General features: G+C 48.1%; 1 protein-coding gene across 4 annotated transcripts in view; it reads left to right on the forward strand.

The window, feature by feature from the left end:
- Window positions 1–15,163, forward strand: part of Pcsk6 (proprotein convertase subtilisin/kexin type 6) — a 188,192-nt gene that overhangs the window by 96,713 nt on the left and 76,316 nt on the right. For all 4 annotated transcript variants that reach the window (XM_021166293.2, XM_021166292.1, XM_029479538.1 and 1 more), the window contains exons 8-11: window positions 1,181–1,393; window positions 4,949–5,049; window positions 10,894–10,997; window positions 12,486–12,603. In XM_021166293.2, the coding sequence (XP_021021952.1) occupies window positions 1,181–1,393; window positions 4,949–5,049; window positions 10,894–10,997; window positions 12,486–12,603 (536 nt within the window). The remainder of the gene's footprint in view (window positions 1–1,180; window positions 1,394–4,948; window positions 5,050–10,893; window positions 10,998–12,485; window positions 12,604–15,163) is intronic.

Raw genomic sequence — 15,163 nt, forward strand, 5'->3', positions numbered from 1 at the left:
AGAGCGAATGGGCCATCATAATGTATCCAGGCTAAAGGAGCACCAGGAACCTCCCTGTGGGTTTTGTTGGGAGCCTTAGCCTAGAACTGAAGTCTTAAGAGTCTGTGTAAAAAAAAAAAAAAAAAAAAAAAAAAAGAGTGTTCCAGAGCAGGTGGTCCAATTTCCCCAAGGAAAGACCTGGACTCCGAGAAGGGATAGATGGATTGGGTCATAGACTCTGCTTGAAAGACGTCCCTAAACTGAGCAGTTGTTCAGATTCAGTGTCAGTCCCCTCCCTATGTTTGGCAGGGCTACTTCTCAGTCCCTAAGAGCCTAGGAGGTCCAATTTATGCTGTGCACTATCCATGGGTCCTGCAGTTGGGACGGATTAATCTCGTCTTCCATGAGCTAATCATTAACTAGTGTTCGTGGCTGGGATGGCATGAAGTTCGGTCAAAAACCATTGATCCCATGGAAGTAGATTAGAACAGAGCTGCAGGAACCTGCCTGACCTGCCACTATCATGAGCTTTCTCTGGTTCATATTCCTGAAGTCACCAGCCTGGGTTGGTGCTGACATCCGACTTGACTGCTTTAACATTCATCATAATGGCAGCACCTCAGGGAACTCTAGTGGGACATCTATAGGAAAACAGTGATCTAGAACAGGGTTGTGTTTATCTACTCAGTCTCACCCAGAAGGCACAAGCTCTCCTCTCCCCCTTCACCCCTCTTTGAAAAATGAGCTGGCCCTTCAAGAAGCTGATCTTCAAAACTATTTCAGGAAATCAATGCACTTCTCTCTCAAAGCTAACTTCTCTGACCCATAAAACTTAAAACAATTCCAAATTTTGCCATTGTGTGTTTCTAACCTTGGTCTTACACTGAGTCCCCTTGGTCATCAGCTATGGTAATGGGAGTTATAGACTTTGCACTGGGATCCAGGTTGTCCTGTGAAGGTCAGAGGGATCTTTTGGCCCATCCTTGCCAGGATCATGAGCATCTGTGGTCTTAACGTTGTTCCCACAGGCAAAGCAGCTCCACTGAAACCCTACAGAACCCTTAGGCAGGACCCACATGTTCTCAAGGCAACCTTCACAGCCCTGTGGAGGAACAGGCTGAAGGTGGGGTTGCACACTGGTGTGAGATGCTTCCATGGTGCCCCACTTCAGTCGCTAACATCTGTTCTTGCTTCCATGTAGGGCCGCCAAGGTCTGGGCTCCATTTTTGTCTGGGCCTCTGGGAATGGTGGGAGAGAAGGGGACCACTGCTCCTGTGATGGCTACACCAACAGCATCTACACCATCTCCGTAAGCAGTACCACTGAGAACGGCCACAAACCCTGGTACCTGGAAGAATGCGCTTCCACGTTGGCTACCACCTACAGCAGCGGGGCCTTCTATGAACGGAAGATCGTAAGTTCTCTCGTAAGGTCTAAGGCTTCCTTTCCCCAAAAGCCAGTTTGGCCAAGACCAGATTTTGTTGGATCTCAGGTCCCAGCCTGTCCCTCTATGTAGGAGGTCAGCCCCAGGGCCTTGGCAGCCTGCCTCAGACTTTACTATTTTATAAGATGTTTGACTCATCTGTGCTCAGAAATGCCAATTAAACCCTCTCTGACTTTAGAGGCCTAAAAATGTCATTTAAGAATGGGGTTCATCTTCATCATATCTCCTTTTAGCTCTCTGGAATTCTGTGGTCACATCCCAGAGTCCAGTTGACCAGTCCTACTCTGATGCACAAAATAGAAAGCTTTGGTTTTATGCTGAAACATTCTGGAAACCCAAGCATTCTCGGCTTCTCTGCCAAGGGACATGCCCTAGACACTTGGAAGTAAAGCCACAGGGTTTGCCAGCTCGGCTCACTGCAGTGAGCAGTTTTTCTTTTATTCTTCTTTGTGGTGGTTAAACCCATGGTAGGCAGGGACTCCACTACTGAGCCACTGATTTATATGGCTGGAATGTATGTTTCTTCCTTCTATATAAGTTTTCCTATATTTAAAGGGGGGGGTGGGTTCCAGTTTAAATTAATGCAGAATTCAAATGCATCGTCATTAAGTTAGTGTGCAGACATTTTTTAAATGAGCCCGTGGAGCTGGCCAGGCGTGGTTTGGCTTTAACACTCACCAGCATCTGTTCATCACTCTTGCTGCTTAGACACATCTTTAGAAACTATTTTCAAATTGATTTTTACCTTTTTTTTTCCCCTGGGGAGCACACTGGCTTCCGGTACCCCACTTGCTATGCACACATGAAAGGTCAGCCACACAATCCTGTTGCAGGCCTGGCGGTGGCCCAGGCTGGTTCACAAAGGTGTTAATTTAAATGTTTCTTTCCCATCCTGCAGGGTCACCCAGCCCTGGGATGGGCAGCTGAGATTCTGTACCATGTCCTATTCATTTCCTCATCATTTGAGCATGGGCTTGTTGAAGCTTTATTAAACAAACGCTTGGGCTGAAACCCAGCAAAGGCCTACTGGCTAGATAGATGCAAGCGGAAGTAGGCATAATGGGACACGTTGGACTGAGGACTGTGTCCTCAGCTGCATTCTCAGTGATGCACTCAGCTCTGGACGTGGAACCCGTGGCTTTATTTACTCACCTGCCTTGCTTGAATGTACACATATCAGAAATACTTTAAACTGCGCCCCCCCAGACACACACACACACACACACACACACACACACACACACACACTTTTTTTAAAAAGATGATCCTACATAGCCCAGACTGGATTTGAACTTACTAACTGTATAGTAGAGGCTTTCCTTGAACTCTTCCTGTTCTTCCTGACTTTAATACCTTTTTTTTGTTAAAAAAAAATTCCCTACTCTATGCAGTATTTATGGATAAGGAAGACATAGTTAGGAGAAGGGGGAAGTCACACTTGAGTGTCAGAGCTTCTGTTCTGGGACTCTGACTGAAAATAATGACTATTTTGTCTGATTACTGGAGCCTAATATTTGCTTGAGGCCCCAGAGATATTCTGCAAGGGGCTGGGCAAGAGCTCAAGAAGTGGGTGCACCCTAGCCTTGAGTTCAGGTGAGCTCTAATGTCAGTCTAAGCCCCAGTCCCTTGAGTGTCTCTTCCCTGCAGCTGAGGTAATGAATAACTTACCAGGGAGGGGCATGGCCTGTGATTGGAGATAGAACCTTCACTTCCAGCCTTGGTGACTAGAAGCAGAGGGGCAGCCATGAGCCAAGTTCCAAGCACAACCCTGGGACTTGGGAGGCCTTTGCCCATGTTGGTTCAGCTTCCTCACAGGGGTAGTCTCCATTCCTTCCCTAAACCCTCTCCTCTGAAGTCAGAGAGTCAGTCTTGGGCCTTGCTTGCAAGTTAACTGGGCTTCCCAGGCCACTTACCAGGCAGGAGCGGGGAGTCGGTGTCCTGCTGTGATACAACAGCTCTTGTGATACAAAAGCTTGGGGGATGGAAGTACCTCCTGGGCTGACCCTTCTCCTTCCCCTTGGTGGTTTAGTCCTATTTACTGTGTACAGCGAGGAAGCTGGTTTCTGCTAAAATACCACCAGTCAAATCTTCCCATGAATGTATGGCTCGGACGAGACACCTCTCTCCTGCCTAGCATGACAGAGAAACACTCTGTGTGGAAAGACCTCATTGTTACTACTGGAGAAATTCATCCTCAAGGGTCCCATAAAATGGTTACCCCAGCTTCGCAGGAGGTGGGTGGGTGAGCTAGTTTCCTGTCGCTGCCCTAACAAGTCATCAGGAACTCAGCATCCTAATGCTGTACAAACAGACATCTCCCCAGCTTGCGGCTCAGAACCCAGCAGCCTCTCTTGGCTTACAGCTCCAGATCGGATGCACAGGCTGAGGGAAAGGTGTCAGGAGGGCCCTCTGGCATTCTGGCATCTCTGGGGAGGTCCATGCTTATGTAAACTAAACATGATTTAGCTCCAGACAGTTCAGGACTCAGGTCCCAATTCCCTCGTGGTCTCTTGGACGAAGAACATTCTTGTTTTTAGAGTTTCTCTTTCCTTACATTCTTGGTCTGGGTCTCCCCATCTCCTTAAAGCCAGCCCTGGTAGCTGAAGTCTTCACATGCCTCACCTCTCCAACAGGTTTTCCTGCTTTCCCCTTCCACCTTTTAAGCCTTCTGATTCTCTCGGGCCCCGCTGGGTAATCCGGAATAATCTCTCTGATTTAAGGTTAGCAACCTTGATTCCATGTGCAGAGTACATAGAATTAAAACCAGGAGCAAAAGTCACAGAGGCCATGATCCCATCCAACACAACAGAAACATGAGTTGATCCCATGGCCTCTGACCCTTTCAGGTCAGGTGAGGTCCTGAATCAGTGTCCCATCCTCCTGGAGCCACCACTCAGGTGAAGATAGGCGGAGTCAGCTTTGCCTTGCCACTAAGGCCAGCAGCCTCTTGCACAGCTCAGCAGGCCTTGTGCTGCTGGCAAGAGCACTTCAATGTCCTCTGGGAGGGATGTCTATCCCCAGTTCGATCCTTACCGTCTAGCTAAAAGTAGAAACACCATCTAGGCTCCTGAGCACTTCGGGACCAGGTTTTCAGCTCCCTGGAAGTCCTGGGTCACTGAACTTAGCTCTTTGGGTGGGATCAGATTTCATGTATATCAGTGGCAGGATCATGGTGCCATGCAGGAAGAAGGGCCAGCAGAGAGTCCATTGCATCTTGCCTTGCCTGTCCATTTGCCTGCACAGGCTTCAGTGGCCTTCAGGAAGATCTCTGAAGCATACCCTGTGCTTGTCTCCCCTGCTGGGCCTCTCTGTTTTCACCCTGGGATTAGCCTGTTCTGCAGCATGGCTGCAGTTTTGGACCCAAGTGCAAAGCCTGGAAGAGCCAGACGACACATTTGTCTCATGCCTTCTGCCACTGGCACCCGAAGTCATTCTCTCCAGTTGGCAGCATGCCAGGGGCCTCAGTCCTTTCAGAGGGAACTGGCCTCTCCAGTGTCCTGCTTCATATATCTCTCTTTCATGCAGGTCACCACAGATCTGCGTCAGCGCTGCACCGACGGCCACACTGGGACATCAGTCTCAGCCCCCATGGTGGCTGGCATCATTGCCTTGGCTCTAGAAGCAAAGTAAGTTTCAACCTTCCTTCTTTTCCTTTGCACACACCTAACGTGAGACCTAGCATCCTGAGAATTTTAAGTGACAAGCTCAGTCACGTGAAGCTCAGTTCCAAAGCCATGAACCTATCACTGACTATCACCAGAATTTTGTCACCTGCCCCAACTGAAGTCCTTGTTACCATTAAACATTAGCTCTCTGTATTGGTCTGCCTCGGCTGCCATAGAAAGTTGTTTATACAATAAGTATGTGTTATCTCAAAGTTCCTGCTGGACTGACTCAACAGCAGGCTTGGCATTTCCTTGGCTTGCCATTGGCTGCCTCCAATTGGCACATGCCGATGACCTCGTTGGCCTGACTTATCTTTTAGTGAGCTCTATTTTGAAATACAAATCACATTCTGAGGAGCAGAGCTTAGGACTCACATGCTGCAATCCAGAATGCAGCCCATAATACTCCCTCTCCTTCAGCCACTGACAACCACCATGCTGCTTCCTGTCGATGCACTTGATGACTCTTCCGTACCTCATGAAACAGAACCGTACAGTTCACACCACACATCCTAATCCTAAAACCCCTAATCCCAAAATACTCCAAAATCTGAATGTTCTTGCTCAGAAAGCTTCAGGTCTGAAGGAGGTTTGGAGTTTGGATTTTCAGATTAAAGACATTCAACTCATGAAGTCTTTACAGATACTCCAAAGTTCAAAATCTGTAATGCCTTTTAGCATTGTGGATGAGAATGCTCTGCCTGGTCTGTCCTTTGCGGTTGGTGTGTTTCATTTAACATGATGTTATGGGTATTGAACTGCGCGTTGTGGTCCATGTGGTTCCTACCTTTTTAGGCTATTCTTGTAGTGGTTTCTTCTCTTCATAAAGCCCATTGTCTGTTCCTCTTTGTAGGACTGCAGGAGCTACATGGGCTGGAGCTCTCCACTTACAACCACGCACCCAAACTGTGCCCTAGGCTGTCTTCTTTTTCCCTGAACCTTGCTTCCTAAACTGACAGTGACAAGGGACCAGTTTGCCTAAGTCTCACAAAACCTACAGTTATAAATGTGTGAATGGGTCTGGCAGGAAAGGGTTAGCTGCATGTCTGAGTCATTTTTTCATTAGTGTGACAAGCGATTCATTTGGCTCACAGTTTGAAGGGATATGGTTCATCATGGTGTAGACGTCATGGAGACCTGGGCTCAGTCTGTGGTGACAATGGCTTATGGCACAGCTTTTTACTTGGCAGATTAAGGAATACTTTTAGACCAGGCCTAAGTTCTAACCTTTAAGTTCCATTCCTACAACCTCCAGTGACCTCTTTCTTGCTGACAGGCTTACTCTATGAGAGGTTCCACAGCCTCCCCCCTCAAAATCAATGCCACCAGCCAGTGACCAAGCACTCAAACTTGTGAACCTGTGGGGGAACATTCCTCATCCAAATAAAAACACCTCATGTGCAACTGTGGAGTCAGAAATAGTTTAGACATCAACTGTCACATAACAACCCAATCTTTTGTTCTAGATGAGTTTTTAAGTGATTCAGAGAGAATATTTGAGATGTGTAAATTCTTGTAATTATGCATGCTTGCACGCTGATTTCCATTCAGCTAAAGACCAAAATAATCAAATGCTACCAATTTAGCAAAAACAGCTAAATATTTTCAATTTCCAGCCCCACCACCACCACCAAATGTTAGCTTCTGTGTCCCGAGGCCCTGCAGTAATTAGTTACTTGTGTGGAAAGTTGTATTCTCATACTTAGCAATTCATCACTCTCTATTTTCCTCCATTCCTTATTGAAAACATGCAAGGAATTTTGTTAGTCAGACCTAAATAGAAAACACACCCTGCTTCATGACCAGTTGCCCCAGGAAACTTGCCTATGAAGCAGTGGAAACTGACAGGGTTGGAGATGTGCAGGTATAAATCAAGCAAATCTCACTTAAGGGGGAGTTTGCGGAGTTCGTATTGTTCTGGGAGCAATGGGGTCTAGGGACCCAGGCTGAGTTTAAGACACTTGGACAGCGTTGTCTCTGCATGACCTTCTCCCATCTCAAGGCATCATAGATGACAGTTCTAGGGCAGTGGTTCTCAACTGGTGGGTTTCAGCCCCTACAGGGGTCACATGTCAGATATTTACATTATAATTCACAGTTTTGAAGTAGCAATGAAATATGTTATGGTTGGGGGGGGTGGTCAACACAACATGAGGAGCTGTATTAAAGAGTCACAGCATTAGGAAAGTTAAGAACCACTATCCTAGAGGAAGACATTCCCAGTGGAGATGGGAGGACCTGTGAACTGCAAGAGATAAGAATGAGGCTGGCAGAGGATCTAAGAATTCCTCTTAGTTCCTGTGCAGATTTCAGATATCCCATCCCCCTGTGTTGTTGTTGTTGTTGTTGTTGTTGTTGAAAAGTGTTTTTGGACTGGGGCTATGGAGTGCTTCCCTGGAATGAACCAAGCCTCAAGTTCAATCCCTGTATGGAAAGGAAGAAGGAGAAATCTACTTTAAACACTCGCTGTATCTCAGACATCCCCGAGAGGAAAAGAAAAAAAGACTATTTCATCCTAATGAGATAGAAAGTTTCTAGCATCTTCTTCCTTGAGTCAAGCTCTAAGTTCAATCCCTGTACAGAAAGGAGGAAGGAGGAATCTACTGTAGACATTCGTTATTTCTCAGACATCCCCAAGAGGGGGGGAATTTATCTCATCCTAATGAGAGTTTCTAGTATCTTCTTCCTGGCAGTTGTCCTAGTGACCCATGGAAATGGTCTGCAACTCATGTGACCCGGAAGACCCCAAAGAATCATCCACGTTGAGGTGTTCACCTAAGCAAAACACTGAGTACCCAGGTTTTCAAGAATATCCATCTTTTAAAAGCACCCCCATACCTGAAAGATGTCCTTTTTGCAGAAACAGCATTTGTCCCCATGATGTTGGCAGTAGACTTGCCTGGGCTAGCCAGTGAGGCTGGTCGCGAGATTGGTGGCCCCGGAAAGCATGCTGAGGTTTTCTTACACGTATATAACAATGCTCTCATCAGTGCTGAACTCAGAGCTTCAGATGCAGACTCTTCAGGTGAGCAAAGTACCCACAATGCTTTGCACACTGCACGCACAGAGCTCAGGGTAGCACCAGCCACTCCTGGGGCTTTTCTGGCATATGGAGATGATCCTCGCAGTAAGGAAAACAGTGCCTAAACCAGAAGAGGAGGATGTGTAGAAGGAAAAGATATCCCTGAAGAAGTAAAGACGCATGGCATGGAAAGAAATTCAGCATAAAATAAATGTAAATAGAGGGATAAAGGGAAAACTGTTTTCCCTATTCTCTCCTAGACACAGCATGTTCCCAATTCTGAGGCCCGTGCTCTCTGGAAGCTTGTTGCTAAACTTCCAGGATGACTGACTTCAGTATCCTTCTATTGGCCTCACTGACATGCCCAAATAGTCTACCGCATCATGTAGTCAACAAGGACCACAGCCATATTGTCTCTGTCCAAACTCAGAAGCCTGAACCCTTGACCACACCCCAGGATGTGGCCTGGGGTGAGTTGGGGCCTCAGAATCTTTCTCTAGGCCTAAAGTTGGCCTCTCTCATGAGGGAGTAGACAGAGAACCAGGAGGGAACCATGGCCAGACAGGAACCTGGAGGCTGAGTAGATGGGTGTGGTTAGACAGGGGGTTGGGGGGTGGGGATGATGCAAGTAGGCAGAACAACAAGAACACAGGAGAAGAACCTGACGAGACTAGATCTGGAACCTGTAAGTGTGTTCTGGAGGAAAAGTGTGCCTAAGACTTACATATCAGCTGAGCTCCTGGTAGGAAGACTGGTAGCATGGGAGCTAATGGAGCAGAGATGGGTGGAGCAGCCACCATGGAAAAAGAATGCCAATCACCCCCAAATTGAACACAGAATTGCCGTGTGACATAGTAATCCCACTTCTGAGTCTCTGCTTAGAAGAACAGAGTGAAGGGACCCCAGCACATTCACAGGGACACCTACAGTCACAGCAGCAGCATGCACAGCAACTCAGGTCCATGGAGGTGACTCAGTAAGCAAAAGGTGACCAATCCATGAAGTAGACAATTACCATCCAAAAGGGAGGAAACTCGCTGGGCAGTGGTAGTGTGTGCTTTTAGTCCCAGCACTTTGGAGGCAGAGGCAGGCGGATCTTTGTGAGTTCGAGACCAGCCTAGTCTACAGAGTAAGTTCTAGGTCAGCCAAGGCTACACAACCCAGAGAAACCCTGTGTGAATAAAACAAACAAAAAAGAAAGGAAGGAAGGAAGGAAGGAAGGAAGGAAGGAAGGAAGGAAGGAAGGAAGGAAGGAAGGAGAAAAGAAAAGAAAGGAAAGGAAAGGAAAGGAAAAGAAAAGCAGGAAGAGGAAACGAGTTGTAGTGTGGATGAGCCTTGAGGAAGTCATCCTAAGTGAGCTCAAACAAGTTTATTTATTACTATTGTTGCTGTTGATTTTCTAACAGATACCTTTTTAAAAGTCATGTTTATAGGACTAGAAAGCAGAGTGTGGCTAAGCAGGCATGGTCCTAAGGTGGTGGCCAGGGTCTGGTGGTTTTCCTCACACAAAGTCATTCTTACTAGCAGCTGCTCCTCCAGGAGTCCCCCGGTCATGGGTTCCCCTCTGCTGCAGGAGCACGCGTGGCACAGGCAAGCATCCACAACAGACAGATGTTGACACAGAGTAAGCTCCTGGGACGGTCCTGTGGACTGTCCCGGTCCTTTGCATTTCAGTGGTGCTGAAAAGAGAGTGGAGAGGGATGAAAAGGATGCCCATTTGTCCTTGGCTAATGTTCTGATGGGAAGAGACTTTAGATAATAGCCATTTAATAAAACATTCACAAGTATGTCTCGGTTCAGCTGCGGGTAGACCTGTGAACATATGTGTCCAGCTTTTCACCCAGCTGTTAATCTCACATTGCAAAAAGTCTATTCCTACTCATGGCGGGTCTGATGGAGCTGCTGCATGGACTCTGGTTAAAGCATCCCTTGCAGAAGGCTTCTGCACTCAGATTATCCAGATTCCATGACAACTCATGCAGAAGAGAAGACAGGAGTAGGGGTCTCATTTTCTGCTTCTGTCTACTTGGTGATAGTGTGAAAAACACTGTCCTCGTCAAATCTGGGACTCTGCGGAGTATAAAGTGGTTCCTGAGAGACGACGAGCACTGCCACACTAACATTTTTATATTGCTTAGATGTTGCACAGGTAGTGTGGTGGCGGCCTTTTACCCTAGAAGCTATTTCGAATTGGAAGTGACAATAAGAATAAACAGGACCAAGCTTAGCCCTCCCAGACAGTCTAATATGGGCTCATTGCTGGGGGCCAAGATTAGATGGGCAGAATGTTGGCGCTTGATTTCCAGAGGTATTTAAAATCCAAGAAATAAGGTATGTGATTGACACTGGGGGCCATGCGTTCTCGCAAGGCACGTTTCTATGCACACTGAAAAGAAGTATTGTACATTTAGAATCCCTACAGTCTGCAGCCTGGCTTGCCCTTAGAATGGAGCCCAGCTTAGCGTATCCTTGTGCATGATGACAGAATTGCTCCATGCACTTGATAAGCACTTTCAGCGACATTACAAGTTTTCTTTTCTCCACTTCCAAAATGCCTGTTACAAACTCAGGCAGGTTTGATGGTCAGACCAAGTTTCTCATGCCTCGAGATTTTAGAACCTTTGAGATCTTTTGGCTCAGGGTTCAGTTGCTGGAAACCATTGTTACAAAGCGAACCCTTGTGGAGTTAGGCAAGCTGAGCTTGGGCTGCCTCCTATACCTCCTTGGAGTGTCCTGCCCAGTCAACACCAGTGACTTCAATGGACTCTGCTATGTTGTTGCAGCAACCAGTTGACCTGGAGGGATGTGCAGCACCTGCTGGTGAAGACATCACGGCCAGCTCATCTGAAGGCGAGCGACTGGAAAATCAACGGAGCTGGGCATAAAGGTGCGGGTGCTCTTGGTGGACTGGGAGAGACTCTCTGGTGACCCTTAAGAAAGCCTAAATAACAGTCACTGTTATCATAGACTGTGTATTGCAGGAATTTAAAATGCTAGGCAATGATTTAAGGACTGTTTCTCAGAGCACACAGTGGCATGAAGGGACAGCCTCAGTGTCCCAGAGTCCAGGTCCCTAAATGCCAGGTTTACCATGCCCGTGGTTTGTTTAATAGTCTTGTTTCCATTTGCTCCCTGATTTCTGTTTTTCACAAAGAAATGTGATTTACAAGACAACTTTGAAGCCAGCCATGAAGGCATGTGCCTGTAGTCCTCAAATTCAGGACATTGTAGTTGGGGTCGGGGAGGGGGGACCATGAGTTCAAAGCCCCTTTGGTGCTCACCTTCATTTTTCCCGTCTGTACAAAAAAAAAAAAAAAAGGCATTGAGATAGCTGTGTAATTTCCTATTGATCTGTAAACCTGCTGCCAGCCAGCCCCTTTGTGACAGAAATAACTAAAGGCACACAGGCCCTCTGTCAACTTTGTGTGGTAACCTGGCTCCATGATCAAGACATGATTTGGGGGTCTCTGAGAAGGAAGTTGACAGGAAGTACTAGCACAACATTTCTGTCCGCCATGATGTGTCAGAGGGAACTTGTCCCCTTGTCTGAAGCTCAGGTCCAACTACTATGACACCAAGGCTGACACCACTATCTGTGCATAGAGGCCAGGCACTGCCCTTGTGAGTAGCAGGGGACAGGCCTTCGAATACAGGTCATTGACTGGGCCTCATCTGTCTTCCATTGCAGAAATGGAGGGTGCTGGAACATCACCCTCCATTTCTATTTTGGTCTAATTAAAAAGGAAAATAGATTGCATTGGGTCTTGACCTTGCCCTGAAATTAAGCTTTGAAACCTCTCTCAACCCAGTCAAATCCTACATCCACCCAGCCCCACAAACGCTCCTGCCTGTGTGCCGTTGCCCCGAGAACCCTGAGAATCAGTAGCAAAAGAAAATTATAAAATCAACACTTCTCCATGACTTACTGCATTTGTTGCACATCATAGTCAAGTGCCTGGACTTTTAAGAGTTGCTGGAGATCCTACCCAGGGCCTGTGCAAGCCAAGCCCAGTATCAACACCCGGCTATCTTAGGCTTTCTGGTTTGTTTCTCTTGTCTAGTCTGAGTTTCAGGGCCACTCATGGTGGCAGGTCCTCCTAACGTAAAGAAATCCAGCCTTATTCTCCCAAAGGAAAGTTCTGGCTCTCTCCCAGAGTGGGACACATGTCCCAGCCAGTCCCCCTGAATGGAAAGAGTTCAGTTCAAAGGGTAATGAAGCTGGACCTGTGACCAGCTCTCAGGGGAACCTGTCTTCACCTTGGAGGGACCTTGAGGTGACAGTGACTGTGTACTCCTGAGATCCACACATTTGGGGGCACAGCGCCCTTCTTGCGGGAGGCAAGAGAAGCTGGATCTGAAGGCCCTGTTTTTTCAGTTAGCCATCTCTATGGATTTGGCTTGGTGGATGCAGAAGCTCTGGTCCTGGAGGCGAGGAAGTGGACGGCAGTGCCCTCCCAGCACGTATGCGTGGCCACCGCAGACAAAAGGCCCAGGTAAGGCTCTGCTCTGACACCAGTGACTTCTCAGGAGACCTGGCTGTGTGGCAGGGGTGGGGGGAGGTGTTTAACCCTACATCTCTCTTCACAGGCAGGAAGGATCACACGGGCAGGTTCCAGCTCGATGTGCCTGAGTTTTCTCTTAACACATTGTGCAGCTAGGGGAAGATGCCCTTCCAAATGGACTGTTTACAGCCCTCCTGTCCTTTTGTAGCAGATTTTGTCAGTGTACAGGGTCTGTTTCTCAGTGTGAATTCCTCAGCCTTGTATCGGCACGTCTCATCCATGGGGTTAGCATAGCCAACCAGACCAGACATCTACTTTGCCCACAGGGATACAGGAGTAACAGCCACAGGATCCTTCCTCTTCCACCTGCTAGAGGTTGTCACCATAGCCACAGACCAGTCCCATTGCCCCAGAGCTTGTGTGTGAATGAGAACAGCGAGGCCTGCCCCTTCTCCGTAGCAGGCTACTGGGGGGGGGGGGCTCACAGACTACACAGCATCTCTACCTTGCTTTTATCCAGCCCCATAAACCTTCTGAAGGCTTAAGCAACTGGAATGTTTAAGCAGGACCCGAGCAGGGGGCTGCAGGACCCTGGCTTCATCTCTTTTTCTGTGCTACCCTTTGGAGGAAGCTTTTTAAACCAGTTACATGTGTTGGCTGAGACAAACCAACCAAAACGGACTGGGACATGAATCTGATGGGAAGAAGCCCATTCAGCTCAGAAGTCAGATTATTCCTAAACTGTGCCATTGCAGCTGTGCTTCCTAAGAATGGGAACGAGGCTGTTTTGTTACCTTTGCCAATGTGTGCTTGAATGAGACTTGATGGGGTAATCAGCAGGGCTGGAGACGCAGCTCTCGATGAACACCTGCCTAGCACGTGTAGAGCCGTTGGTTCCATACCCAGCACGAAAAAAATGAAAAAACCAAAAACCAGGGGGGAGGGGGCAGGGACAGCTCAGTTAGTAAAACAAGCAGGAGCACCTGACTTTGGATAACCAGAAGCCACCTGAGTCTGGTCATGACAGCACACATGACAGCCTAGCACTGGGAGGGAGAGGCAAGAGCATCCCCAGAAATGGCTGGCCAGCCAGTCTAGGCAATCAGTGAGCTCTGGGTTTAATGAGAGACTGTCTCAAAAGGTAAGGGAAGAGCACTAGTGGAAGACACTGATGTCAACGTCTGACTCCCACATGGGGGTGGAGGAGCGAGTCACAGTTTTATCTGCACGTGCAGACCACTGCTTCGAGCTCATCTCTTCCAGGAACATGTACACCCCTTATGTGAAGCTCTTTTGACACCAAATGTTGAGAGTTGTGTTTTGTGAGCACACCTTGAAGGAAAACTCTGAGAGTTCATTGCTGGAGGAATAGCCACTGAAGGGCCTTTCAAAACATGATGTTTCCAGCTTGTGGCTAATTGGACCCACCGCTACTGGGGCCATCACTCTAAGAGCAGACAGGTCTCCCAGCCAGCAAGCAAGCAGGTCTCACTGTGGGCTTCTTCAGGTTTTGTTTCCTCCTCAAAGCGGTTGTGCTAAGCTTGGGAAGGATAGAGCTGTGCGGGATAAAGGTGGCCTTTGCCTATGCTGGCTGTCTGCTGGGAGCAGCCACTCAGAGGAGCCTGGCTCTTGCTGTCCTGCCTGCCTGACCTGCCCTCTGCCCACCTCCCTCCCATCCGGCTCCCCAGCCGGGGCGGCTCCTGAATGAAGCATTCTTTTCCTGCCAGAAATCTGTTTAAGATGACCAAGTGGTGCCTAGGTGGCGAGTGGCTGTTTTTATTTTTATTTTATTTTGTTTTTTTGAGTGAAAGCACACAGAGTCTAGACAGCATAGGTTGAGGGAACCCACCATAACATACAGTATGACATTGTTCCTGTCCTTTGAGGGAAGTAATGACCCCACAAACTCCAAAAGGGAACAAGAATCGGACTTCTGTTTCTAAAGGAAAATCCTCTTTCCCCTCCGCTGTTTCTGACGCTGTCTGGAATTTTCACCCAACCTCCTGTCTCAGACCGCCTGCCGGGCTCCAACACTTGATTGTTCCTAAGGACATAGGGGCCTTCAGAGGGGACAGTATCACCTGGAGTAGGGGGCAGATAGCCCCTCTCTACCACTGTGTCACCTCCTGCAGAGCTATAGCTACAGAAGAGGAGTTCGGGCATCTGTACCTGGGATGCGTACACCTCCTGCTGCACCTCCACCCCATCCACTCATCTCTGAGCTGCAAATCTCCCATACCCAGCTTTCCTCAGCTGAGATCACCTGGCTTTACACGGATAGGACGTTTCCCATACAGACCCATGCTTTTACCACCACCGCCGCCGCCACCACTCGGACCCTGCTGAATGCTCTTGACCTTCTCAGTTCTTCTCTTGATAGAACCTAGGCTTTTATGCCTTAAGTCTGCCCTCAGCTGCTTCCCATGGCCTGACAGAGTAAGCACAAGAGAGCAAGAGGGAGAAAGAAAGAACTGGAGAAGGAGAGATGAAGGGGCCAGAGAGCAGGAACATCTGTGTGTATAACTGTGTTGTGTGGGACATGTTGACCCTT

Source organism: Mus caroli, chromosome 7, assembly GCF_900094665.2.
Source record: "Mus caroli chromosome 7, CAROLI_EIJ_v1.1, whole genome shotgun sequence".
NCBI classification, from domain to species: Eukaryota; Metazoa; Chordata; class Mammalia; order Rodentia; family Muridae; genus Mus; species Mus caroli.